Source organism: Bos taurus, chromosome 16 (assembly GCF_002263795.3).
Source record: "Bos taurus isolate L1 Dominette 01449 registration number 42190680 breed Hereford chromosome 16, ARS-UCD2.0, whole genome shotgun sequence".
NCBI classification, from domain to species: Eukaryota; Metazoa; Chordata; class Mammalia; order Artiodactyla; family Bovidae; genus Bos; species Bos taurus.
Genome location: NC_037343.1, coordinates 50292720 through 50318887, shown reverse-complemented (window position 1 = coordinate 50318887; position 26168 = coordinate 50292720). Strand labels below are relative to the sequence as shown.

The 26168-nt window shown below is 58.5% G+C and overlaps 2 protein-coding genes and 1 long non-coding RNA gene across 11 annotated transcripts in view; 1 reads left to right on the top strand and 2 right to left on the bottom strand.

Annotated features, from left to right (window-relative positions):
- Nucleotides 1-488: 488 nt before the first annotated feature.
- On the bottom strand, nt 489-7834 carry LOC132342476 (uncharacterized). Of its 2 annotated transcripts, none has more exons than XR_009490866.1 (4): nt 6439-7834; nt 4929-5137; nt 4179-4281; nt 489-3740 (listed from the first exon to the last, which is right to left on the bottom strand). It is a non-coding gene; the product is annotated as an uncharacterized lncRNA (long non-coding RNA). The 2 variants fall into 2 exon arrangements; XR_009490867.1 differs by having other exon boundaries at nt 4179-4251.
- A 101-nt stretch (nt 7835-7935) lies between these two features.
- On the top strand, nt 7936-11050 carry PRXL2B (peroxiredoxin like 2B). The gene is given in 7 exon segments (NM_001040598.1): nt 7936-8086; nt 8281-8485; nt 9175-9226; nt 9780-9843; nt 9924-9999; nt 10293-10411; nt 10907-11050. Coding segments are annotated over 7 exon segments (606 nt in total). The 5' UTR covers nt 7936-8023; the 3' UTR covers nt 10934-11050.
- Nucleotides 11051-11154: 104 nt separating this feature from the next.
- Nucleotides 11155-26168, bottom strand: part of MMEL1 (membrane metalloendopeptidase like 1) — a 38022-nt gene continuing 23008 nt past the window's right edge. Inside the window, exons 9-24 of one of the 8 annotated variants that reach the window (XM_059875550.1) lie at nt 25986-26051; nt 24563-24760; nt 24400-24489; nt 18599-18735; nt 18151-18244; nt 16745-16873; nt 16259-16357; nt 15734-15817; nt 15214-15317; nt 14871-14929; nt 14537-14656; nt 13946-14079; nt 13782-13847; nt 13104-13199; nt 12559-12635; nt 11155-12486 (exon numbers count right to left, since the gene is read on the bottom strand). In XM_059875550.1, the coding sequence (XP_059731533.1) occupies nt 12387-12486; nt 12559-12635; nt 13104-13199; nt 13782-13847; nt 13946-14079; nt 14537-14656; nt 14871-14929; nt 15214-15317; nt 15734-15817; nt 16259-16357; nt 16745-16873; nt 18151-18244; nt 18599-18735; nt 24400-24489; nt 24563-24760; nt 25986-26051 (1653 nt within the window). In that variant the 3' untranslated portion in view covers nt 11155-12386. Of the gene's footprint in view, nt 12487-12558; nt 12667-13103; nt 13232-13781; nt 13848-13945; nt 14080-14536; nt 14657-14870; nt 14930-15213; nt 15318-15733; nt 15818-16258; nt 16358-16744; nt 16874-18150; nt 18245-18598; nt 18736-24399; nt 24490-24562; nt 24761-25985; nt 26052-26168 lie in introns of those variants that run through there. The other 7 variants (XM_059875551.1, XM_024976519.2, NM_001193136.1 and 4 more) reach the window with 7 other exon arrangements.

Genomic DNA, 26168 nt, shown 5'->3' with positions numbered 1-26168 from the left:
TTTGGCTGTTTCTGGGTCTTTGTTGCTGTGCACTGGGTTTGTCTAGTTGCAGCGAGTGGGGGCTATTCTACTTGCTGTGCGAGAGTTTTCCATTGAAGTGGTTTCTCTTGTTTTGGAGCATGGGCTCTAGGTGCTCAGGCTCAGTAGTTGTAGCTCGTGGGCTTAGTTGCTTCACGGCACACGGGATCTTTCCTGACCAGGGATTGAACCTGTGTCCTCTGCACTGGCAGCGGACTTTTGACCACCAGACCACCACAGAAGCCTTACTTTGACTTTTAGACTTCATTTCCTCACTAGACCATGAGCCCAGGAGGCCGTCCAAGGCCTTGCAACCCAATGCTGGGGTGTGGTGGGGAGGGGGCGGGGCAGGGGGAGAATGGTCCAGCCAGCAGTGTGGCTCCCTATTCAGGGTTCGACTCGCTGATGCGTGTGGGTAATGTTGGAGCAGTCCAAGAGCGAGTTGAAAAAGAATTTCTGGACACAGAGCATTTCAGAAGGGAGTGAGTTTATTAAGAACAAAGAGCAGAAATAATGTGGGCACCGCGAGCGCAGCAGGCTGACCTCTTGACAAACCAGGGAAAATGGACAGTGTTTGTGGGTTAATAGCCAATTGTTATAGCAAAATTCCTGCTGGATGGTTGGTGTTAGGTGATTGGTTGGGGAGCTACAGGGTGCTTACTGGAGTGGGCATCTTTGCCTAATGGGGAGTCAGGAAGCTCCTTAGTGATCATCAGGGGCTTTTGGCAACAGTTACAAAGGGGCTCAGTCAGTTTCAGAGGTGACCTTGGTTCTGGGCTCTGCTTCTGTGGTCTTGGGGGGAGGCCTCAACAGGTAAGTCCTGCTCCTTGCTGTGCCTCAGTTTTCCTACGTGCCCAGCATGGGCAGGGTGAATGAAATGATCTCTGAGGATGTATCAGATGTGGGGGGGATTCAAGATGTTGGGGTACCCCTACCTGGAGGAGCACCCCATGAGATGGGAGGACAGTGAAGGCGTGGGAGGGAGCAGAGGAGGTGCTAGTGCCCCAGACCAGGCCCTAGGCCCCTGCCATACTATTGGGGTTCCAGAATATTCTAAAGCACTACTCAGAGTCCATCATGGCCAAGCCAAGGCTGCAGGGGGGTGCAGCCTTCCCTGGAAACACTGTGAAAATAGTGGGGCAGGAGCCCAATCTGATGTACCCTCCCAGGGGGATGAGAGCTGTGCTGGTGGGCATCTCATGGGGGCTCCCAAGCTGCTGGGTTGAATGCCCTCCACGCTGCCTCCAACCCCTGGAGTCCATGGGGCTGGAGGCCAGTCTGGGGGCCAACTCTGCCTCTGAACTCTGGGAAACTTTGCAGAACAGGAAGGTGGTCAATCCCTGCCCCACCCCCATGACTGAACCCCTGCCGTATCCCAGCCTCTCCTCCTCAGGTTCCCCTGGAAATGGAGTAGGTGGTGACCATGAGCACATGGTGGCTGCTAGCCAGTTCTACCAGCAGAACTCCTGCCTGGGGAGAGCTGGGTAAAACTGGCTGACCCATGTGCCTGCAGCCTGGGGATGTGACCTTCCCGTGGAGTCCTGCCCTCCCAGCGTCCTGCTCTGTGGGAGGCGGGGCTCCTTACACCCTCCTTCTGCAGCCCAGAGGTCCCTGCCCCCAGGCCTACTCCCTGTCCATCTGAGGATTGCCAAGGAGCTGAGAAGTCTGGGTGGGGACAGCCCCAAGACTCATTGGACGGGAAGATCGGGGTTTGGGTCTGAGCACAGTTGGCTGGGGTTGCAGGGGAGACTCTGGGCAAGGCCTGTCCCTTTCTGAGCCCCATCTCCCCTTCAGCGAAGTGGAGCAAAACTGTCCAGTCCAGCCCTTTTCCAGAGACAGGTGGGGGTGGACACAGTGGGGAGCCCCTGTGGTCATCAGAGATGACTCAGTACACCATGCTGCAACTCATGAGTCCTCCAGTGGTCGGGAAGGAGCCACCCTCTGCAGAGCTGAGGGAAACAGGGTAAACAGCCAGAACCACAGCCTGGCCGAGGTGGGGACACGCACTGGGCACACTGCATGGGGGCTGCTGGTGCTTCTCTGGAGGACTGGTTACTGTTTCTGCAGAGTCTGAGACAGGTAAGGGGGAAGCCAAGCTGAGCTCCTTTGGTGGGCTCAGTGTTGTGGGGAGGAACAGGTGGGCTTTCGGGGGGTCAGAGCAAGGGGAGGCACGGATGACTTTTGGGGGTCACCTGCTTCTATAGGAACTCTAATGCATGACAGAGGGGGCAGGAAGCTGGTTCACTGGGTGAGGCAGAGGGGGGATCTGTGATTGTGGGGGGCCTCACCTCTCCACTTACATGCCCCTCCCCCATGTGGCTAATCAGTAAAGAGAACTTCTGCCATGCAGGAGACCTGGGTACAATCCCTGGGTCGGGAAGACCCCCTGGCGAAGGGCATGGCAACCCACTCAGTATTCTTGCCTGGCGAATCCCGTGGACAGAGGAGCCTGGCGGGATACAGTCCATGGGGTCGCAGAGAATCAGACTGAGTGACTAACACTCACTTTCACTTTCCCTCCTTTGGCCTGGTCAGCTCCTGCCGCCCACACAGGCTGTACCCCTCCCAGCCTGACACTGGTCTCCCCACCTCTCCCCTGAGCATAGCCTGCACCTGACTCTGAGCTGTCACCGAGGGGCCTGCTCCCCCGGCAGCTGTGGGCCCAGGGGACACTGGGGACTGGGGAGCAAACCCTTCCTGCCTCAGGTGACCCCTGTGTGGCTTTCCAGGGGACTGCAGCCAGGATCTGAAGGGTCCTGAGGGTGAACATGGAGCCTCTGCGAGCTGGGGTCCACCACTCTGGTGCCCGGGGCCCAAGGCTGACAGTGGGAGCCTGGCGAGACCCCTGAGCCTCTGCCTGTCCCACCAGCCAGCCCTGTCCCCACTCCTGCCCCTTGGGTGCTCCCCAGTGACCCCCTCCCTCCCCAGTCCCTGCTGGGCCATGTCCCTGTCCTGACCTCACTTGGCCTCTGTCCCCCCGGTATCCAGATCTCCTGGACTGACCCATGTTGCTGGTGCCCAGTCCCCCTGACCTCAGGAGAGCCAGACCCACCCTCAGCAGAAGACCCCTCTGGTGGCCCCTCCCCAACCGCTCCACTCAGGAGTCTCAGGTGACCCCACTGCAGGTAAGGGCGCTCCCTGGCCTGGCTGCACTTGGCTGGAATGTGCTTTGGGGTGGGGCCCTGTGGCTGGCGCCCATCTCCACTCCCAGCTGGCAGCTGGTCCTGGGTGATAAGCCAGGATACTCCTGCAGCCGGGTGGAGACCACCTTCTTCTGGCCAGTGTGGCTCCCCTGCCAGTCCAGTCATCACTCCTCAGGGAGGCCCCTGACGGCCAGGCAGAACCTGCTCTGGAACTAGGACCCCCGGCAGGGCTTCTCCCAGCCTCCAGCCCAGAGCAGTCTGTCCCTCCTGCCAGCCGGGCCTGCTGAGCCCCAGGCCCAGCGCAGGCCTGCAGGAAGGCTGATGGTCTGTCCAGCCTGGAGGGCCTTGGGATTCCTGGGGGTGGGGTTCCCACTCTGCCACAGGGAGGCTGTGGCCTGAGCAGGGCAATCATACTCAGCCATTCCTGGAGCTGGTCCTGGGTCCACTGTGGCATTTCTACAGAGCGTGGTCAGCGGCAGAGCTGCTGCCCCATTTTACAGAGACAGAGACTGAGGCCAGTGCCATCTCCCCTAGGCGCTGTACCTCTTCCTCCTGCATCTCTGTGCCCTGGCGATGACCCTGGGCAAAGAGGAGGAGATGGGGGCTGAGTGCTGCCCGAGAGCAGCCCTGGAAGGATCTCCTCTGAGGGGCTGTTTCTGGGGGTCAGCACTATGGGCTGAGGGCAGACACCCCACCCCTCCTGGTCCAGGAGCCCCTCCATTCACAGCGCCCACCAGCAGCGGCATGAAGCTCCTGACAGGGACACAGATAGGGACACCCCCTGTGGCCCCCATTCTTTCCCCCAAGATTCTCACAGCCACACTACACAGGGGACCTGGCCTGGGTACCTGCCAGTTTATTTTTGGCCAGAGCCTGAGGCTCAGAGCAGCCCCTGTGAGAGAACCATGCCCCAGGAGGGCCTGACATTCTCACAGAATGATCTGACATACCCCAACAGGCTCACTGTGGGGCCAGGAAGAGCTCAGGTGCCTTTAGGTCCCTGTGGGTGGGTCGTACCTGCCAGAAGTATCCAGGTGGCCGTGGTGGGTGGGCTCCCTTTGGCCCTGTCAGCCTTGAGTGCCCTGGACCCCTGGGAGGCAGGGTACGAGGTGAAGCAGCCCTGGGGGGAGTTGCCTGGTATGCTGTGTGCTCCCTGCACCCTGGGGAAGTCCACCATCCCCCTCAATGCCTGATCTAGGGTCTGCAGTGCTGTCTGTGACCCAGGTAGGAAGCTGACCCTAACCCTGAAATCCTGCTGCCAACTGATGCACGCCCTTATTCCAGGCAGATGTGCTTCAGCACAGAGGGTATCACATGTGGCCACCACCAAGATCACTTCTGCGATAGCAGGAGTGGAGATGACTGTCCTGGGGCTTGCCCCACGCCATCTGCAGAGCAGGCCAGAGGTCTCAGGAGAGAGGTGAGCCAGAGGGGCTGGGCACCCTGATCCCCAGGTCTCTGGCCAGTGCAAGAGCAGCCTAGTCCCCTGAAACCCTCTGAAGACACAGACCCCAGACCCAAGCCTGAGATGGCAAGCCCAGCACCCCCTCCTGACTGGGTCCTTGGGCCCCTCTGCCCGGCCCGCTTGTTGCTCAGGCACTGAGTGGTAGGTAGGACAGGCTGTGAAAACTGCCCTCCTGGGATCTTCTCTCTTGCAGGACCCTGGAGGAGTGCCAGCCCCAGACCCAGTAGGTGGTCCTCGTGGTCTTAGCCCCACGTTCCTGAGAGGTAAGGGCCCTCCCCCAGCAGAAAGCCCACAGGCCTCACCCTGGCTGCTTCCCGTTGTGTGCCAGTATCCAGAAGACGTCACCTGCGCCCTGGGCTCACACACTCATCACCGCAGCAGAGAGAGCCAGAGCCAGCAGGTACCAGTTTCTTGGAGGTGGATGAAGGCCCTTCCATAGAGCGGATGCAGAGGGGTGCTGCTGCCCCTCCTGTGGTTCTGAGGTCAGGGCTGGGGGAGGGCTCCAGGGGTCCTATAAGGGAGGTTCTGGAAGTGAGGACCCCTCTCCTGCAGCAGGACCCCCACAGGCTGATCCCCTGGCCCCCGAGCTGACCTGGGTGCTCAGAGACTCTGGAGGGAGCCTGGGGTCACTGGGCAGGGGTGGGGAGACTGCCACAGTGAGGGAGTCTGAGGGTCCTCTCTCCCCACCCTGCACCCCCTTCCTCTTCCCAGGTCTGTCCCTCTGTCTGTGGCGTCGGCTCCAACAGTTTCCATCCCTGACACGGTTCTCTCCATACTCCTCCTCCTCTGGGTCTGTCTCTCTCCCACTCTGGGTCTTGAGGCCTCACTCTCCCCTCTTCCTTGCCCTCCCCTTACCCGTCTCTCCTTCCTCACTACATCCTGTTCTCCCTCCTCCAGCTCCCTCCTCTCTTCCCCAACCCCACCTGCCACCCTCCACCCCAGCATGGGGGCCGGAAAGTCAGATAGACCTGCACTCACACCCAGAGCTGCCCACTAACCACGTCCAGGCCACTGCCTCCACTTCTCTGAGCCCAGCTGTGGGGTGGGGACCCTTGTGGGCACATGAGCCTCAGGCCATCCAGCTGCTTTATTCAGGGAAGAAAATCAATGAATAAAGAGCTTGATGTGAAATAGAATATTTGCACAGTCTCAACATGTCTCCTGGAACAGGCTCATTGCTGGGAAGTGTCCTTGCTTCTCATGACTTCCCAGAAAGTTTGAGGAGAAATAGATTTATAGAATCTCAAATCATCTCCCCCCAAATATATCTTTTTAAAAATTAATTAAGTTTTGGTCATGCTAGGTCTTTGTTGCCGCACAGGCTTTCTTGGGTTGTGGTGAGTGGTGGGGCTAGTCTTTGTTGCAGAGCTCAGACTTCTCATTGCAGTAGTGGAATAAATGAACAAACCAATAACGGAGTGAAGCACACCTGGGGTCTTGGTGGGGACACAGCCCTGCTCACAGGACTGCTACATCTTTATCCCAGTGCCTCTCCCAGCTGCTTACTGCCTGCCCTGTGCCCCCACTGCCCCCTCAGGGTGGACAGGAGCTCGAAGTCCATGGCAGTGAGTGGGCATCAGGGAGGCAGAGAGCTCCCTGGGCAAGGCTTCCGAATCCTGTCCCCCCTGCCGTTGAGAGACCCCATGACACAGTGGCTCTGGCTCCTTGGGAGGTCCGCATTCCCAAGGGGCAAGGAATGCTGGGGGGCACTCTTGGGGTCTGCCTCCTCTGGGTCTGAGGGATGGAGCTTGGAGGGTCGTTGGGCTGTAACTCCTGGGGACCTGAGCCCGGATGGCCCACAGCTTTGCTCACCAAGTGGCTTTCTGGTTTTCAGGCCTGGCCAGTGTATCATGCCAAGTCCCAGACAATAAACGCTCCAGGAGGAACATGTCCTATGCCGTTGTGCTGTTGGTCCCAGGGCTTGCTTCCATCTCAGAAGGGCTGCTGCACCCTGGAGAGACGAGAGGTGGGGAGTGGAGCAACACACGTGGCACCTGGGTGCCCGATGACAGAGACCCCTGAGATACCATGGCCTCCGTGGTTGCACTCCTGGATTCCGAGCTGTGACATTTCCTGTTGTTTCTCCTTCCCTGGTGGACAAGGGGCTTCCTGCCGCTGTTAGTCTCTGCATGGCCTTTCCTTCCTGCCTTCAATACCCAGGAAATGAAATCCTTCTCTTTTTGACATAGTAACTCAATTTTGGGGCCTGGACTTCCAGGCACCCCAGCACCCTCATCCTTCCAGGCCCAGCGGCAGGTTGGAGGCAGCAGCAGCCATCTTGGGCCTTTGTGTTCCCCCTATTGGGGGCCCTGTGGAATACAGTGAGGTAGCAAGAGGGGGCGCCCCTCCTTCCAAACCCCAAGTGGGCTGCTGGCTGTGGCTTCCTTCTCCAGCCGAGTCTGGGGCCTGGAGCCGCCAGAAACCGCAGACTCTCCGCGGGGGTCAGGGGACACCCAGGTGAGACTCCGCTGTCCAGCTTGCCTTGGCTCCACCTCTCAGCCTCCGTGCTAAGGACCCTCGCTGCTAAAACTGAGCGATACTGGAAGGCGTCGCAAGGCTGTCGCGAGGAATGACAAATTCACAAGGCACCTAGCAAACTGCTGTTGTTTCTTTCAGGTCTATTTTACCCAAAGTTTGGGGGTTAAAGCAGATGTTTAGCTGGCATGATAACGGACAGTACTTTATGATGAAAGCCAACACGGACGTGTAACTCAGAAATCGCTGCACTGTCATGGACTTTCAAGATAACGTTTTATCTTGGTCTTTTTAGACCACGGAAAAGCTAGGCCCTCGGGCTACCCTCGGGCTCCTCCACCAGATGGGACCCCACCGGAATCCCAGGACCCTGGCCGCTCCGCCCCTTATCTTCCCGCACACCAGGATCGAGCCCGCTGCCCCGGGCACGTCGCAGCACTCTGCTCCGGCGCGTCGCGTGCCTGCGGCCGGGTTGCCAAGCTCCGCCCGCTACCAGCAGCACCTTTGGCTGGCGGGCTCACGCATATACAAAATCTAAGCACTAGCAAGTACTAAGCAGGCCCGACCCTGCTTAGCATCCGAAATCAGAAGACATCGGGCGCGTTCAAGGTGGTATTGCGGTAGACACAAAATACAGGGGCTATTTTGCATACGAGCCGCTGCAATGGGCGGGGCCAGGGCGGAGCGGGGTTGTCGGGGGCGGGGGGTGGGCAGGGCGGAGCCGGGCCAGGGCTCTCCCAAAGTGGGGCGGGGCGACGCCTGGGGGCGTGCCCAGGGCAGAGCGGGGCCAGCGCACGCGCATAGTGGGGCGGGGCGACGTCTGGGGCGTGCCCGCGGCGGAGGCGAGTTGTGCGTTGGAGTGTAGGCGGAGAGGGCTGGTGGGGACCCGGGCTCGCGGCTGAAATCTGGGGCGGCCGGCGCCATGAGCACCGTGGACCTTGCCCGCGTTGGCGCGTGTGTCCTGAAGCACGCGGTCACCGGGGAGGTGAGGCCTGGCGGGCTTAGGGCGGTGTGTGCGCCCCGGCACTTGGCAGCGGCATCCGAGTCCCGCGTCTGGGCGGGGGGCGGTGGGGGTGGGGAGCTAGCTGGCTGGAAGTGAGCGGCCCTGGCGCGGGGCTCGGGGTGTGGACGTGCTCGCAGGCTGTGATCTGGCGGCGCTCCTTACCCGCCCACACGCAGGCCGTAGAGCTGCGGAACCTGTGGCAGGAGCAGGCGTGCGTGGTGGCCGGTTTGCGGCGTTTCGGCTGCATGGTGTGTCGCTGGATCGCCCGGGACCTCAGCAACCTCAAGGGGCTCCTGGATCAGCACGGCGTGCGCCTGGTGGGCGTGGGTCCAGAGGCCCTGGGCCTGCAGGAGTTCCTGGATGGTGGCTACTTCGCGGGAGGTGCCTGCGCTCCCCACCCTCCTCCCCCAGCACCGGCCCCTCAACTGCCCAACCGCCATGAGACCCCTCTCCTCCTCAGACTCAGGGCATTCGCCTGCCTCCTCCTCGTCCAGCCCTGATCCTTCTCTACAGGAGCGGCTTTGACATGCTCCTGTATCCTCTCCCCTGCCCTCCTCTCGTACTTCCTCCCTTCCCCTGCCCCCTCCAGCTGTGGCCCCTACCTGCCTGCCCAGCCATGATGTTCCTCCCACTATGGAGGGCTCAGTGGTGACTCTAGCCTGGAATCACGACCAAAAGTCTTTACTGTGTCCTCTGCCAGCCTCCCACCTCCCCAGGAGCCTGATCCTGAACTTCCTCGGATGTTTCCCAAGCCCAATAGTAGTGGCTGGGCCTAGAGCCCAGACTGCACTGGCTCCCACCCCACCCCTCTGGCCCACCTCTCTTTCCAACCTGTAATATGCCCTCACAGAGTCCTGCTCCTCCCGTTTCCCCCTGTCCCCTCTGGGCCTCTGCCCTTCCTCTTAACAGTGGGGACACAGCCCTGTTCTGCCTCTCCTGATCATGGGTGTCTGAGCTGGGATCCAAGGGTGGACAGAAGGGCGGATGCAGGAGAGTGAGCCCCCTGGGTGGGGGCTTGTGGGGGAGGGAAGACAGTCCAGGGGCACAGAACTGTGGTCTCTGCTTTCCAGAGCTCTACCTGGACGAGAGCAAGCAGTTTTACAAGGAGCTGGGCTTCAAGCGGTGAGCTGAGAGCTCCGGGCTTCACTGCTCCCCTCTTCTTCTGCCTGCCACCCTCTCCTTGGCCAAGCAGACTCTGAGCATCCACTGCTCCAGTCAGCCCTACCAGTCTCTCTTGGGTGCCTGTGTCTGTTATGGGCTATAGGTTAGGCTTCTCACCCAGGACTTCTCCCTAGCTGGCTCCAGCGGGGGCCTGGGCCTAGGGCACCAGTCAGGGGCCCCTCAACCACCTTGGGTGCCTTGCTACAGGCTGGCTGCCTTGTCTGATTGGCGGTGCCAGCTGAGCCAGATCCCCGGACTCACCCCGTCCACACTCCCCACACCCTCTGTGGGGCCCCAGGCCTGCCAGCCCGTGGCTCTGGCAGCTGCTGCTCCTGGGGCTGGGCCAGTTGCTGGCCTGGCTGTCCCATGTCCCCTGAGCCCCTGGAAAGTTGGGGTGGGGCTTGCTTGTGGGAACTGGTGGGTGCGTCTTGTGGAGTCAGGGTCGTGGGCAGGCTCTGGGGCCCAGTCTTTGGTGCAGAGTCGGAGCCTGCATGAGCCAGCTGTGTCTTGGCAGGTACAACAGCTTGAGTATCCTCCCGGCTGCCTTGGGGAAGCCTGTTCGTGAAGTGGCTGCCAAGGTTTGTGAGGGCCAGGGTTGTATGGGGCTGGGGTGCAGGGCTTCTGTCTAGGGCTTACCTGGGCTGCTCCCCTCCTCCAGGCCAAGGCTGTCGGCATCCAGGGGAATTTGTCCGGGGATCTGCTGCAGAGCGGAGGGCTGCTGGTGGTTGCCAAAGGTGGGCTAGGGCACGGGCATCAGGGCTTAATGTGTGGTCATGGGGTGGGGATTGCAGGGCCACATGCTTAGGTGGGAAGGTCTTGCTGAACTTGACTCTGCCCTGACCCTTCCTCTCTCCCTCCCTCTGGCTTGTTAATCACAGTTTCCCTCTTTGCAGTGTGGCCCAGCTCTCAGTGTCCTCTTAGCTGGACAGGGTGTGGCCAGAGCAGCTCACCCATCCCCATAACCAGATGGGGTGGTGGCTGCACAGGGGCACCCTGACCACTCCACCCCCACCTCCACCTGCTGCAGGTGGTGATAAAGTGCTGCTGCACTTTGTCCAGAAGTCCCCGGGTGACTACGCCCCACTGGAGAGCATCCTGCAGGCCTTGGGCATCTCTGCGGAGGTCGGCCCCAGTGAGCCGCCCCAGGTGAGCCCAGGCCTGGGGTGGGCACTGCACTAAGAATGCCTCCCCCCCAAACTCCCCAGGGTTGCGTGCTTGATGTGGCCAGACTTTGAGCTGGGCCCGGATGGCTTTAGGTGATTCTGTGCCCACGGCAGCCCCAGGATGTCACTGTTGCCTGCCCCACTTTGTGGTGATGGGCCAGGGGCAGGGTGACTGTACGGGCAGGCACAGCAGGGCCTCTCTGGAGGACAGGGGGTCACTCAGGGGCTGCAGAGAAGAGGAGTGGCCTGTCCTCTCAGCCTAGGAGGGCCAGGGTTGTCCCAGGTGACTGTAGCCCATATTAGCATGGTTCCGGTGGCCGACCTTCTGTGCTCTACGTGGAGAGGACTGTCCAGCATGCTTCTCCTCCTACTTGGGCCTTAGACACCCCTGGAGGGTCTATGGCCCTGGAGGGTGGGAGGAGCGGCTCTTGGCCCCAGGGGCATGGCTGGCCTGATGGGGCCCCTGCTGCCTCCACAGTGCGATGAAGAGGCATGCTCGAGGTGAAGGTCCCAGGAGGTGTCACCTGCCCCGGGCACACTGGGAGCTGGATGTGAGCAGACTCCAGAATCTCTGGACGTCCTGGTCTGTGAGCAGCGATGAGCAATAAACTGCGGTCTCTGGGCAGCGTTTCTTCATTGCCTCTAAATCTTGCGCTCAGCAGCCAGGGCCTTGATCACTGATGGTTTCATCCGGGGCGGCGGGTGGTCGTGCGTCCCGAGGCTTCACTTTCCCCACTAGGAGAGTCACTTTCCCTGGTAGGTTGGTGGTGGTGGACATGCCCCTGGCAGTTTCTCTGGAGACCCTGGGCCTTTGGCGCCTGCAGGTCAGGGGTCTGCAAACAGGCCCAGGGTGTGGGAGACGAGGGTGGGGTGGGCTTCATCTGATAGGAAACACCCCAGGTGGGAGCCCAACCTGGAAGGCTCGGGGTCAGAGTTCACGTCTGGTGGGAGCTAGTTGGGTTCTAGGGAGCTCTGCTGGACAGCCGAGGCCTTGTATGGAAGCCCTCCTGGGGGAGGGGCTTGCCTAGACAAGGTGTAGCTCCCTGAGGCTCTGTCACATGGGGGTGACCAGCGCCTCAAAATTGACAGGTACAGAGCAGAACTCCTGTCCTGCCCGCCTTCAGGGCCTCTCATCTGAGTCCAGATGAGTTTCTCAGCAGCCCCGCCGTGTCCCCTGGTCTGGGTCTGAACAACCACAGGGGCCTTCTAGCTGTTCTCCCTGGCACCCAACCCCCTCACTCAGCCTCTCTGTGGTCATTTAAAACTCAGGGCACGTGACAAGCTTTAACCCCTCACCGGCTTCCAGTTACACAAAACCCCACATCCAGATAGTGGGGTGCAACTTGCATCCCCTCTGCCCCATCCCCCACCTTAGTTCCTCCCTGAGTCAGGAGCCCCCCGCCTTGTTTGAACCGTCGGCATGGGTGGGCATTTTGGGGCATCGTGGTCACTGCTGTGCGTCCAGCACAAGGACCCTGGGGTCTGTCAGGAGCGCCCTGCCATGTTCCCACTCGGCCTCCAGCTCTCAGTGGCAGGTGCAGCGGGAGAGGGGGCACTTTCTCGGGTACTGTCACCCAGACCACTGGCCCTGGGCCCTGCTACACAGACAAGGCAGCCGCTTCTTTAAAGCGTTTACTTAGCTGAAGTCTGAAGCTCGTGGACATCTGAGGAGGACGCGCTTTGGAGAGCGGGCAGAAGACGGATAACCGCGTCTACAGGGCTGCGGTGGGGGGCGTAGACCCTCGCGGGCGGGCGCAGAGGCGGCGCTGGGCAGGGCGGCGCTCACCTCCGGTTGTCTGAAGCGCCAGCTGCGGTCCAGGCCCGGTGCGGAGGCCGGGTGCGGCGCGGGCGGGTCGGCTGCTGGCTGCGGGGTCACCGCCGGCAGCACTGTCTCCGCGCGGATGGGACGCCTCGGGGCGGCGGGTGGGCGTGGGCCGCGCAGCGCGGCTCGGCCTTGGCTACCAGACGCGGCATCGCACCGTTGGGTGCATGGGGGAGCCATTCGCGCAGTGGAACGCGTCTGCGAAGGCGCCCAGGTTCTGCAGCGAGCCCAGCACCCTGTGGGTGGACGGAGGGGCCTGAGACAGCGCCGGCCTGGGCGCGGGGCGCGGGGACGCCAGGGTCACTTGCCTGTACTTCAGGGGACTGTGGACGTCAGTCTTGATGGACTGGATGGCGAACTCTGGCCGGTAGGATCCGCACCACACCTGTGGGCGCATGAGGGGCGTGGCTGCAGAACTGGGGAAGGGGCGGAGGTGGGATGCAGGGGTAAGGAGGACCAGAGGGGATGACCCCCCGCCATGTCCCAACAAGGGCCCGGAGAGGTGGGGCTCCCCTAGGGCTGTGGCAGTGCTGGAGTGTAGTCTCCTTCCTCTAGGCACAGAGGAGTTAAGTCAGGACCCCCTGCTCCTTGGGTGGGGAGAGAGAAGGCAGCCGGTTGCCCCTTCCCTCAACAGCTACATCTGAATCTTCCCCAGCCCCAGCTCCCCTGACATCCTTTCCCTCCAGGAAGCCCTCTTGGCCCATTAGTTCCGGTTCTGCCCAGCTTGCCAGCCCACAGTGTCCCTGGAGGCACCCTGTAGTGAGGGCTCACCGAGGATAGGAAGTGGGAGCCAGTTCCCAGTGGTGGGTGTGGGGGCAACTGGGGAGGGTGTGGGTGGGGAACTGACTCCCACCTGCGCATAGTTGATGAAGAACAGTTGCTGGTAGGTCAGTTCCAGGCCTGGCAGCTGCTGGTCCTTGCCGCCTTCTGCCACCCACTTCAGGTAAGCCTGCAGGCACCAAACGGGTGCTGGGCCAGGGCCTGCCCTCCCGGGGGCAGCACCAGCCTGGTCAGGACTCCTGCTCCTTGGCTTGGGGCAGAATGGAGGTCTGGCTCTCAGGCCTCCCCTTGTGAGGGTCCTGCCTCTGCAGCGTGGAGCTTCTGAGCACCCCAGGGACCATCTGAGCACAAAGCCTGGCTGGGCTCTGTGGGGGCTCACTGCCCAGGCAACCTGCCCCACAAATGAGCTCCTGACACCTAGTGCCCAAGGCTGTCAGTGCAGGGGTGTCACTGAGGCTGGAAGCTGTGCAGTGACTGTCACTGTCTTATTTGGCAATGGACAGTGGTCTCCGCAGAGTGCAGAGGCCTCAGCTAAGAGTGGAGTGAAGTGAGGGCCAAGTGGCTATAGCACTTGCCCACCTGTGGCCAGCAGGCTCCCCCAGGTTTCTGCTGCCTCCCGTCAGATGAAGAAGGGTCCCAGGATACACCTGGGCTTGGGCAGGGGACAGTCCCTGCCACACTGAGGGGCCTGTACCTGCCTGGGCCTGACCACTCCCTTCCACTTCCTCTGGGGGGCCCTACTTGGACCCACCTTGTATGCCTGCCGCACCCCTCCATTGTCGGCAATGTTTTCCCCGAGTGTGCTGAAGCCATTCACCTACAGGCGGGAGACAGGATTGGGGGGAGCGCCTGGGCTGCCCTCCTCCGCCCTCCCCTAGGCCAAGGCTGCGGCATGGTCCAGCGGTGGCCGCTCACATTCTGGTCATCAGCCAGGTCCCAGGAGTAATTGCCATATTGGTAGACCATGCACTCTGACTGCTCCCTGAAGTGCTGGGCAGAGAAGTTGCTCCACCAGTCCAGCATGTTCCCATTCTTGTCGAAGTTCCGGCCTGAACGGAGGTTAGGGGAGGGGTAGGCTACCCATGATCCCCAGCCTGCCCAGCGCCAGCCTCGCCCCCACGCCCTCCTGAAATCCCCATGTCTGGAGCCACATGAGCAGAGAATGGGCCCCAGGTGGGGGCTGTTCAGGCCCTGGGGGACAGAAGGCTTCAGTGGTGTCCACGCCACCCCCAAGGTCAGGGCCTGGGGTCTCTCTCAGGAGACTAGTGACTAGTGACCCTTGCTGTGATGTCCAAACTTTCCAAACCCCAGGGAGGGAGTGCATGCACTCTGGGGGTTCGGGGCTGCCCTCAGAAGATCTGGGTGGGCCAGTCCTAGGGGAAGGCCAACCTCCCTGGGTAGCAGCTTGAGGACCCTGGAAGCAGGTTGGGGGGGTCCCCCAGGCAGTGGTGGGAGGAGTGAGTGTGTGATTGGAGGTGCGGCTCAGCGCCCCGGGCAGCCCCCCACCATTGTCGTCAAAGCCGTGGGTGATCTCGTGCCCGATGACCATCCCGATGCCCCCGAAGTTCAAGGCTTGAGGCTGCTCCTTGCTGAAAAAAGGGGGCTGGAGGATCCCAGCGGGGAACACTGTGGGGGGGTGGGGGGTGGGGGGAGATAGAGTAAGCTTTAGGTGAGCACACCTGTGTGCTGGGCTCTGGGCGGGCACATCGAGGGGTCCTGCCATTTAACCCCACGGCCGGGGAGGTAGAGGTTATGACCCTCTCATTTTACAGAGGAGAAAAACCAAGGCTCAGAAGGCGGGAGGGCAGGACTAGAGGAGCAGGGTGGAGAGGGAACTTACCAATCTGGTTTCGGTTTGGAGAGTAGAAGGCGTTCACCACGGCAGCCCCAATGATCCAGCTGTGGAAGACAGGTGCATCGTTCAGAGCCCAGTTCTCCTGGGCCTTAACTCCAGGCCCCTCTACTTGGCTGACCAAAGCCCACTCTGACGCATGCACAGCGGTCACGTCACGGGTCCAGCAATGCCAATGGCCAGGGCTGGGTCTGGGCCAGTCTGAACACCTGGTTTCTTCCTGGAGCCCCACAAGCAGAGGGCAGGCACAAGGGGCTCGGAGTCAGACCACTGCCCTCCCCAGCTGGCCTGGCATCTGGCCCATCCCCCACCCCACACCATCCCCACTCACAGGTTCTGGTCCACCTTCTCCCTAAGCTTCTTGAGGCTCCGCTGGGCGCCAGCCTTCAGATTCTGCAGTCCGTTCTCAAAGTACAGGTGCTCTGAGAAGTTCAGCTATAGGAGAGAGGTGGTCATTTCTGGACATTTGTGCGGGGTCCTCGAGAGGCTGGCGGGGAAGGGAGGTCAAGGACGGCTGCAGACTGGCCTCAGGACTCGCCAGGCAGTCCTGCACGTGGCTCACAGGCTCTGGGTGCAGGTGGACTAAGGGCCAACCTTGGCTCTCTGTGTGTTTACTGGGCAAGATCCGAGACCCTCCTGGCCTCAGTTTCCTCACTGGTAACGGAAGGTGATACTGGAGCCCTGGCACATGGCCAGATGACTAAGTTAGGAGGGGTCCACCCCTGGTAGTTGAGGAACGAAGGTCCCCTGGGCTGGTTCAGGGGCAGGTTGGACTGGGGCGAGGGGACAGGTGGGGCTCTCGAGGGCCCCCGGCCTGGGGGTGGACTGGGGGGCCCCATTGGAACACACACGTTGGAATACTCCTCGTCCAGATGTTTGTTCCCCTCCTCCAGGATGTAGTCAGGGTACCCAATCTGCTCCCGGATGTTCATGGCCTGGGTAGGAGAGGGGGCCAATCCATGCCCACCCTGCCATGGGCATCCTGGTTCTGTCCCTACCATATGGGTTAGGGGCTAAGGGACTTGGCTTTCCTTGCAGGCTGGGGGGAGGCTAATGGGGACAGAACGTGAAAGGGCTTGACTGGAGACTGACCTTCACCACTGACCTTCGTCCAGCTGCCAGCTGGGATCTGGGGTGGGGGTAGGGCCGAGCTGCCACGCTGCCCTCTGTCACACGGGCCCAGAGGGACCCCTGCTCCTTGCAGCCGTGGCCGTCCCACCACCCTCCCCCCCTTGCTGGGGGTGCCTCATCTCTGTCCAAAGCCCCTTCCTGAGTGAGCCCCACCCCCTGCTCATTGTCCTGTCTCTGAAGTGGGTGTGGTGATGGTCACCCCATGGCCCTCACACTGGGGCCGCCCTCCCTGGCCTCCTTCCCACCTTCTCCTGGGCCTTCTTCTTGGATGACTCATCCATCCAGCTCAGCTCATCCAGAGTGTCCACGAACACTGCCCGCACCTTGTCAATGAGCTCTTTGACCTGCAGGAGTGCACGGCCCTGGTGCCTGGGGGGGCCAGCACTGGGTCTCTGCAGGGGGCTGGTACCTCTGAATGTGGAGGGGATTTGGGATAGGATCCAACCCCCTGGGCGCTTTGTCCAGGGTGGACCTTCCGACCTCCTGGGCAGGGGCTTGCCGGGCCCTGGACTCATGCCTCGTACAACTTCTCCCCCCTCCCAGGCAGGCCATCAGGGGTCCTACAGGGGGCACAACTTCCCCGAATCCCCATGTGTGACAGGGCACTGGGGCAAACATGTGCTCCCCAGTATGCACAGGCCCTGCTGGACAAGCAGGACCCCCTGACCAGGGGCCAGGAGGTCCCTGCAGGGAGGCTGCCCTGGGCCCAGGATGGGTCGTGGAGCACCCACCACGTCCTTGCTGTCACCGGAGAAGGCCTCCTTGACATAGAGCGAGCCCACGGCGCTCTCCATGTTGCTGTTGACATAGCTGACGCACTCCCGCCAGCGAACCTCCTCCACCGTCGTGCCATAGAGTGCCTGGCATGGTTCATGTCGTCATCACGTTTACCAAAACCTACTTCCCTGGCCTCGGCCCCAGGGTGCCCAGGGACCAGTGGGACACATGGGGGAACTCAGACACTCCCTTTGAACCCTGACCCCCAGGGGTGGGAAGACAGTGTGTGGTTTGGAGGGTGGGGCTCCCGGCACAGGCCGGCCTATGGAGGCCGGGGGCCCTCCTTGTCCCCTGTTCCTGGCCTGACTATTTGCTCTCCAGGAGTCCAGCCCCACCCAAAGCACAGGGTGGCATTGACCTTGGAGGCCTTGTCTAGCTCAACCGTGAGCTGCCAGCTGCCTGGGGCTCCGTTTTCCCATCTCCAAAGTGATGATGGGAATGCTTGTGGTCCTCGGGGACACGGGGCACAGCCCACCAAGCTCCTCTGTCCATGGGATTCTCTTGGCAAGAATACTGGAGTGGGTTGCCATTTCCTTCTCCAGGGGAATCTTCCTGACCCAGGGACTGAACCTGGGTATCCCGCATTGCGGGCAAATTCTTTACCGTCTAAGCCACCAGGGAACTGCCTGATTATACTTTTCCAATCTCCAAAGTGGCAGTGAGAATGTTTGCTGTCTTTGGGGACACAGAGCACAAGATGGAAACGTTTCCCCTGTCAGATTTCCGGCCCTGAGTCCTGGCCAGCCTGGAACTCTGGCCCTGCATCTGGGCCCACACTTCAGGGTTGTGGGGTCTCCTGACCCCAAAGCACTCTGACTCAGCCTCTCTCCACTGAGCTTCAGGCTCCACTCTCTTCCCCAGCTTGGCTGCTAGTGTCTCCAGCCTGGCTGCCCCAACCTGGCTACCACTCTTAACACCCCTGGGGCTCTCAGTGCCTGTGGGACCTGAGAGCTGCTCTGGCCCACAATTGCCGGTCCCCCACCTCATCTCCCTCCTTCCCCCATGTGATCCTGGGGTTGCTGCCCCAAGACCTCTGCACTGGCTGTTTCTGCTCCTGGGGAATCTGGCCGCAGTCTTTTCATGCCTGGGTCATCTTGCCTGAAGGTCTCTACTGTCTAATGGAGAGGCCCTCCCTGCCCTCATCCACTCCCTTTGCATCTTACTGGTTGGTTTTAAAGAGCAGATCAAGGTTTGTTCAGCTGGCCCAAGAGGACCAGTGTCTCATTAGCCTCAATTATGGCTCTGACCCCAGGGTGGACTTTGGTGCTTGGCCCATGGCAGGTGGTCAGTGTCATAAAGGGACAAGTGGCAGGCCAGGTTTGGCATGTGGGGAGAGGCACGGAGGTGGGGTGTCACTCACCTTGCGGTAGCTTGCACGCGCTTCCTTAAACCGCTGGCTCAGGCTGCTGATGCGGTCCAGCACCAGGCGCCAAATCAGGTAGTTCTGCATGGTCCTAGGATAGGAGGCACAGGGAAGTGGATGGAACAGGTGGGTGGTGCTTGCCCAGGGAGAGGATGAGGTTTCCGGCCCTTGGACAGCAGGCTCCACACCAAGCAGGGAGTTCAGGGTGGTGGAGGACACATCCAAGATGACACCCACATACATCCTGCCTGCCCCTGGATGCCTCAAGGAGGGGTTTGCATCTCTAATATAAAGTTCCACTGGCCACGAGCATTTACCCCCATCATGTCCCTCACGCCTCAGAGTGATGCTTTATTGGATCCTTTCCTGAGAGAAGGAGCTGTTAGGGAGGAGTAGAGAGCGGGGGAAAGATGCCGAGGCCTCTTGGGGCCTTCCTTGGCCCTACCTGGGTGAGTAGACATCGATGATGCCTTCAAGATTCTGGAGGTAGGGGATGCCATAGACCACCACTTCTTCATTAGGCAGCAGATCAATTTTGACAGAGGATAGCACGGATTGTATGAAGAGAGTCCAGTTAAATCCCTGGGGACAGAGGGATGGGGAGAAAGAAGGGGAGGTGGAAAGGTAGACACAGTTCTTAGGCATCCAAGAAACCCACCCCTACCAGAGAGTATTCTGGTGGAGAAGGCAGGTTTCCTAGTGGCTCAGATGGTAAAGAATCTGCCTGCAATGAGGGAGACCTGGGTTTGATCCCTGGGTCAGGAAGATTCCCTGAAGAAGGGAATGGCAACCCACTCCAGTATTCTTGCCTGGAGAATTCCATGGACAGAGGAGCTACAGTCCTTGGGGTTGCAAAGAGTTGGACATGACTGGCTAACATGTTCACTTTTTCAGGGAGAAAGTGCAGGTAATCAGAATCAGAAAAGGGTGGATGACATTATCGCAAGCCTAAAAATGGTGAGAAGAGATTATGCCATATATTTGAAAAAACTCAAGTACAATGGAAGAATTCCTGGAAAAGCGCACTTAGCAAAGACAAAAGAAGAAACAGAAAAAAAGTTTTATGTGTAATAATCTGGATGTGTGCATGGCTCAGTTGTGCCCGACTCTTTGGAGCCCATGGACTATAGCCTGCCAGGCTCCTCTGTCGATGAAATTTTCCAGGCAAGAATACTGGAGTGGGTTGCCATTTCCTATCCCAGGGGATATTCCCAACCCAGGTATTGAACCCATGTCTCTGGCGTCTCCTACATTGGCAGATGGATTCTTTACCATTGAGCCACCTGGGAAGCCCAAAGACATACAAAGGTAGTAAACTGGATATTTAATTAAAATATTTTCACATAGAATTTTCCAGACTTATCTGGCTTTTCCTGTGGATACTGACATTTAAGGAAGACATATTGTCAATGTCACTCAAACTTTTCAGAGAAGGGAGAAAGAAAAAACCTGTTTCAACTTGATTTATGAGATGAAGAATAATCTTAATATCAAATAAGGATATTACAAGAAAAGAAAACAATAGGCTAAAGACCTGCCAGGCAGTCCAGTGGTTGAAACTTTGCCTTCGGAAGCAGGGGGTGTGGATTCAAAACCTGGTTGGGGAGCTAAGATCCCACATGCTTCCCAGCCAAGGAACCAAAGCATATAACAGAAGCAATATTGTAGTGTGTTCAATAAAGACTTTAAAAAATGGTTCACATCAAAACATCAAAAAAAAAAAAAACTTAAAAATGCAATTAGAATTCATCCATACCAATATAAAATGATAATGCAACACAGCCAAATTAGATTTACTCCAGGAATACAAGTGTGGTGTAACATTTGAAAATCAAATCAGTGTTATTCTATATGATAACTGAATACAGAAGAAAGATCACATGGTAATTTAAGTAGAGGTGGAAAAGTTGTTTAAAAATGGACTATCTGTTCATGATAAAGACTTTGAGCAAATTAGGAATAGGAGATAAGTTCCATAATCTAATGAAATGATCTATACAACAGGCTAAAGAATGCTGAGTACCAAAGAATTAATGCTTTTGAACCATGGTGTTGGAGAAGACTCTTAAGAGTCCCTTGGATTGCAAGGAGCTCAAAGCAGTCAATCCTAAAGGAAATCAATTCTGAATATTCATTGGAAGGACTGATGCTGAAGCTGAAGCTCCAATACTTTGGCCATCTAATGCGAAGAACTAACTCATTAGAAAAGACCCTGATCCTGGGAAAGGTTAAAGGCAGGAGAAGAAGGGGACGACAGGTGATGAGATGGTTGGATGGCATCACTGACTCAATGGACATGAGTTTGAGCAAGCTCCGGAAGACGGTGAAGGACAGGAAGTCTGGCGTGCTACAGTCCATGGTGTTGCAAAGAGTTGGACATGACTGAGTGACCGAACGATGAATACAACAGGAACAGTGACAACAAATAAAACCCCACTCCACAGCAAGCAAAATTAAGTGAAAGCTTGCAACACCAAGCTTTCCTGCTGAGATCAGGAAGGAAACAAGGTATCTACTGTCATGACTTTAGCATTATGCTAGGAGTCGTAGACAGTTCAATAAGATAAGAAAAAAAATAAAATCGTAAGGATTGAAAATGAAAAAACACATTTTTCATAAAGGATATGATTCTGTGTATATAAAATATGAAAGGATAAACTATTGGAACTACTACATACTTTGAGTAAAATTGCTATATACAAAGTATTTTTATTAATATATACCAGGAACACACAAGACATATTATAGAATTATACCATTGGCAATGATATTTAGAAAACCTAGGAATAAATCTATTGAAAGATATGTAAGGCCTTGACATAGAAAACTATAAAACTTACTGAAACAAGAGAAAACATAATATATAAAAGTAAATGTATATGGAAGGTTCATGGATCAGAAGATTGAACTTTGTAAAGATGTTGACCTTCCTCCAAACTGACACTTAGATTTGAAGCAATCCCTATGGAAATCTCAGCAGCTTTGTGTGTGTGTGTGTGTGTGTGTCTGTGTGTGTGTGTAATTGGCTAGCTGACTCTGAATCTTGTAAGACATGTAAAAGTTCAAGAATAATCAATTTGATCTTGAAGAACAGAGTTGGTAGACATCAGAACTTATCATAAAGCTGTAGCAACAAAGGCAGTGGGTGCTGTGAATAAACAGAGACCAGTGGAACCGAAGGCAGTTCAGAGATAACACACGCAGGTGCGAACACACAGACACAGACACGCACGCAGAGGCGCACAAAGACACTCAGGCTTTAACAAGGGCGGCACACAGCGCAGGGGCTGATGAGGGGGGTCTTTTCAGTAAATGGTGCTAGATCATCCGGATGGCCACAGGGAGGAAATGAAACAATTCCTTCTCACTCTACATAAAATATCAGGACTTCCTTGGTGGTGCAGTGGATAAGAATCCTGCCAGTGCAGGGGACATGGGTTCGATCCCTGGTCTGGGGAGATGTCACACACTGTGGAGCAACTAAGCCCATGCACTGCAACTGCTAAACTCATGTGCTGCACCTACTGAAGCCGGCGAGCCTAGAGCCTGCGCTTCGCAGCAAGGAAGCCACTGCAGTGAGAAGCCTGCGCACTGCAGTGAAGAGCAGCCCCCACTCCCTGCAACTGGAGAAAGCCTGCTCGAAGCAGCAAAGGCCCAGGATAACCAAAAAGAAATAAATAAGTAAAATCACCTCAAGGTAGACTTTGACCTAGACGACCTGGACAGGCAAAGATTTCTTAAGCAGAATGCAAAGAACGCTAGACAGAGAGACAGTATCCATCCAACTTTGATAAATTGATAAACTGGACTGTTTTAAACCTCCTTAATAAAAAAGAACCAGTATGAGAGTAACATATCAGGCTGCCTGTTGGAGAGGACATTCGATACACAGAAACTGGCCCGGGGATCACATCCAGTGTCTATAAAGAACTAAAAACCGGCAAGAAGAAGGCAGAGGTGGGAAGAGACTTGAACAGACACTTAGGAAAAGAGGGTCATCGCTGGCCAGATGGTGTGGAGTAGTTCAGGGAACATCAAATCCAACTCAGAATTCCACAGCACATCCCTGGACGGGCTAGGACGGAAGGAATGGGCACACCCAAGCACCAGAGGGAGCATTTCACTCCTGTTGGGTAGTGTAAATGGGTATGATGGCTTTGGAATGACCTGTGTCCTACAACCTGGCCACTGTGCCCCTGGGTGGTTGCCTGACAGAGATGCTTGCGTGTGTGTGCTAAAGGACATGCAAGAGAATGAATGCAGCAACATCACTCAGAAAAGTCCTCAACTGGAACTGACCCAGAGGTGCAGCAAGAGTAGAAAAGATGCACAAACTGTTGTGTGTTCTCAGGGTCGATCGTACAGCAATCAGGATGAGTGGGAGGTCGCTGCTGCCCCGGTGAGGTGAGATGTTGGCTCGCCCAGGGAATGTGAACAGGGCAGCCGGTACGAGTGTGTGGTGGGAGGAGGACAGCGCTGCTTCAGGGGAAGAGCAGGATGGGGGCTGAGTGGATGTGCTCACATGTGGCAGTTCTAAACTTTATAAACCCATTATCATCCAGACATTCTGAGCTCTGGGTTCCTGGACATGCCCCCTGCTCTTCTGGGGCCATCTCCTGGGCAACTTCTGGCCATCTTGAGTTCTGTTCCTCTCACTTCCCGTGTTGAGTGCATTTGTAAGTCCTGCCCCATCTCTCTCCCAAATCAACCCACAAGCCAGGTCTCTCGGCACTTCTGCTGCCGATGGTCCCAGGCTGCCACCTGTCTGGGTTGTGCATGAGCCTCCTGACCTGTCTCTCTGCTTCTGGCCCTCGGTTCCCCTCCCTGTGCCCTCAGCAGCCAGTCCTCTTCTCTGTGAGCCAAGTCCTGTCCCATCACAGCCAGAGCCTTCAGAACAGCCCCAGAGGCCTGACACGGTCCACCCTTCCCCCTTGGCCTCCACTTGCCCCCAGACATCCCGCAGCCCTGGCCTCAGGACCTCAGCACACACTGTACCTCTGTCCCCACCTTGGTGGCCCTCTGACATACTGTGCAGGCCACCTCTCTTTTTCCTGACCTGAGCTCCAGGCAGGGCTGCCTTCTTCGTTCATGGATGGAGCTAGTGCCAGAGCAGGGCTGGCCCTGAAAATGCCCGCTGGGGAGTGGGTTGTGGGTGAGGGGTGTCACAGCGGGCCACGGCTGAGAGCCGGGAAGGAAGAGTAGGATTGGGTGCCATGGGGCCTTCCAGAGCACCAGGTTCAGAGCCCTGGGTGGGGCCTCTCCTGAGTCCTGTCTTGTTCCCCAAGTCCTCCTCTCTTGCTCCCTGAGTCCCCTCATGTTCTGTGGCTCCAAACACTCAGGTTTTCTGGTCAGAGGAAGGAGCTTTCTGCCTCTGCCTTCCTCCTGCTGACTTGGTTCTGTCCCCAGCTGCATGCACCCTCCTCCCTCTGACTTGGGCCTCAGTTGCCACCTTTAGTTGGCAATGGCTAGAACGGCCTTCCTGTCCCTCCTCCCCCTGGGGGAGGCCCCTCTGACTGCTCAGGGTGGCCAGAGCAGGCTTTGGGTGAGTTGGGGGTGGGGAAGGGCCCAAAGCTGATCTCCTCTCTTCCTAGGCTGGGCTGCCTCTCCCCAGCCCCTGGTGCTGAGCATGAAGCTTGGCCAGTGGGGAGGGTAGGATTGGAGGGTCTGGCCACAGTGGGGGTCCTGAGCTGGGCCTGGGGACAGAAAGCCCCAGGTGGGGGTCTGCCCAACTCATCCAGGTGAGTCTACAACCCCTCTCAGGCTGTTTCCCGCTCAGAAAACTGGGGACGTTGCAGCAGCCACCTCATGGGAGGGCAGCCCCTCCATCCGGAGATAGCCAGCTGGTGTCTGTTCCAGTGTGAAGGTGTCCCTGTTGAGTGACCGGTCCCACGGCCCCTCTTGGGGGTGGGGGTGTATCTAGGGGTCCCAAGGCCCCTCTTGGGGGTGTCTTGAGGTTTAGACTGTCCTGGTGTGGAAGTATCCGTGTTGGGTATATCTAGGGGTCCCACGGCCCCTCTCAAGGGGGTGTATGGTCCTTCCTGGAGGGCGTATGTGGGGGGGTCCCATCCCATGGCCCCTCTCGGGGGGTGTATGGCCCTTCTTGGGGGGTGTATGTGGGGGGTCCCTCAGCCCCTCTCTGGGGGTGTATGGCCCTTCTTGGGGGGCATATGTGGGGGGTCCCTCGGCCCCTATAGGGGGGTGTATCCAGGCTAAGAGGAGAGGTGGGTGGGCGGGGGCGGGGCTCACCTTCAGACCGAAGCTGTTCTGGAGCTGCTCCAGGTCCATCCTGTGGTACAGGGCGGTGACGTCATGGCGCTCTTCCTGGGGGACCGTGGCCTGCGGCAGGGCGGGCGGTCACGGGGGCCGGCGTGGCACCCCCCCGCACCGCCCACCTGGGGCGCGGCCTCACGTTGGCCAGCTGCGTCTCCAGCTCCAGCACCTGGGCCATGTCTTCCTGAACCAGGCCGCTGTTCTCGGGGAGGTTCAAGTCCGCCCGCAGCATCATGGCCACCGACACCATGAACTGCAGGTAGGCTTCCCGTACCTGGGCCAAAGGACGCAGGACAAAGTCTGGTGGCCTCGGCTGCCATGGCCCCCACGGTGCTCTCTGTGGGGGTGCGGTGGGCATATGACAGAGAGCAGCCCTCAGGTGCTCACCCGGGCAGGCATTCCAGACAGCTTGTGCCTCCCAGAACAGGGCCCTCAGCGCTGGGGCTCACGCTCCCCACCAAGCCTGGGTGGGTGGCTGCGAGCTCTGTGTGGATGGTGCCTGTGTGACCCGCACCAGGCACTCAGGGCCGGGCTTCCCACTCCATCCCTCCTGTGTGTGACCAGGGCCTGAGACCTAATCCAGAGGACCGCATAGCCACGTGTGAAGTGCGGGGCACACAGTAGGTGCTGGAAAAGGCCCAGGGCTCAGGGGGGCTGCCCCACCAGGCTGGCCTCAGCTGGGCACTGGGAATCAGTCCTGAGGACGTGCGCCGTCTTAGACCCACCTTCTTTGTGGCCCATCATTTGTGGGCAGGAACCACAGAGGCCTTCTCCTCCCAGCTGCTTGGTGTCAGGCTGGGCTACTGCCCAGAGGCTAGTGGTGGTGGCCTCTGCTCCCTGGCTGCCAGGTGTGAGCCCATCCACATGCTCCAGCCTCTGCTGCTCTGAGCTGGGTTCCTTGGTCTGATCTCCCACTCCATGGCCCCTCCACAGGTCCTGCTTTTGGTCACCCTTGTCCTTTCTCTTGGCTGGTCCCATCCTTCACAGTCTAGCTCACAGCCTGCCTCTTGCGGGAGGCCCACCATATTGCTTCCAGGTCATGGGTCATGTCATCTCCTGCCTTCCTAGCCCACTCCCAGTCTTTCCTCTCCAACTTCCCCCTCTTCCCCTCACTGGCCCTGTCCTAGCCACTATTTGGTTCCCCATTTCTCTCCTTCTGCATGCACAAGCAGGCCTAGTTGGTGGCTGTATTCAGATCTCTACAGGCCCTGAGCTGACCGCATGGACTCTAGTTCTGCCCTGACAAGGGGGCGGGCAGGGTGTGCCCCTCGGGGCTGCAGGGCTGAGCTGATTGCCAAACCTGGCGCCAGGGGTCCAGGGGCACCCCTGCAACAGTGACAAAGACAGGGGTCCACGTCTGCATGTCCAGCACTCAGCACCGGGATTGAGCAATGCAGGTGCCCACAAAGGCTAGCTGTGGGACAAGGGTGGGGCAGACACACAGGGAGCTGGGCCTCAGGGGGCCCTCAAGTGACATGCAGGGGGCACCCGGAGCAGAGGGGGCAGACAGGAAAGTGCCGGGGGTACCGGGCTGATCCAGCATCAGGCAGTCCCTGACTCACCTTCTGGTTGTTGCCCTCCTTGAAGTAGTACTCTCGGGACGGCATGCCCAGGGTGGGTTGGTCTATCTGCAGACAGAGCATGGGAACCTGGGCACGGAGCTAGGTCCCCAGCTTCGCCCCTCCCCCAGACTGTGCCTGGCAGGAACCTGAGTTCCATGTGGAATGCATGCAGCCCCAACTCCT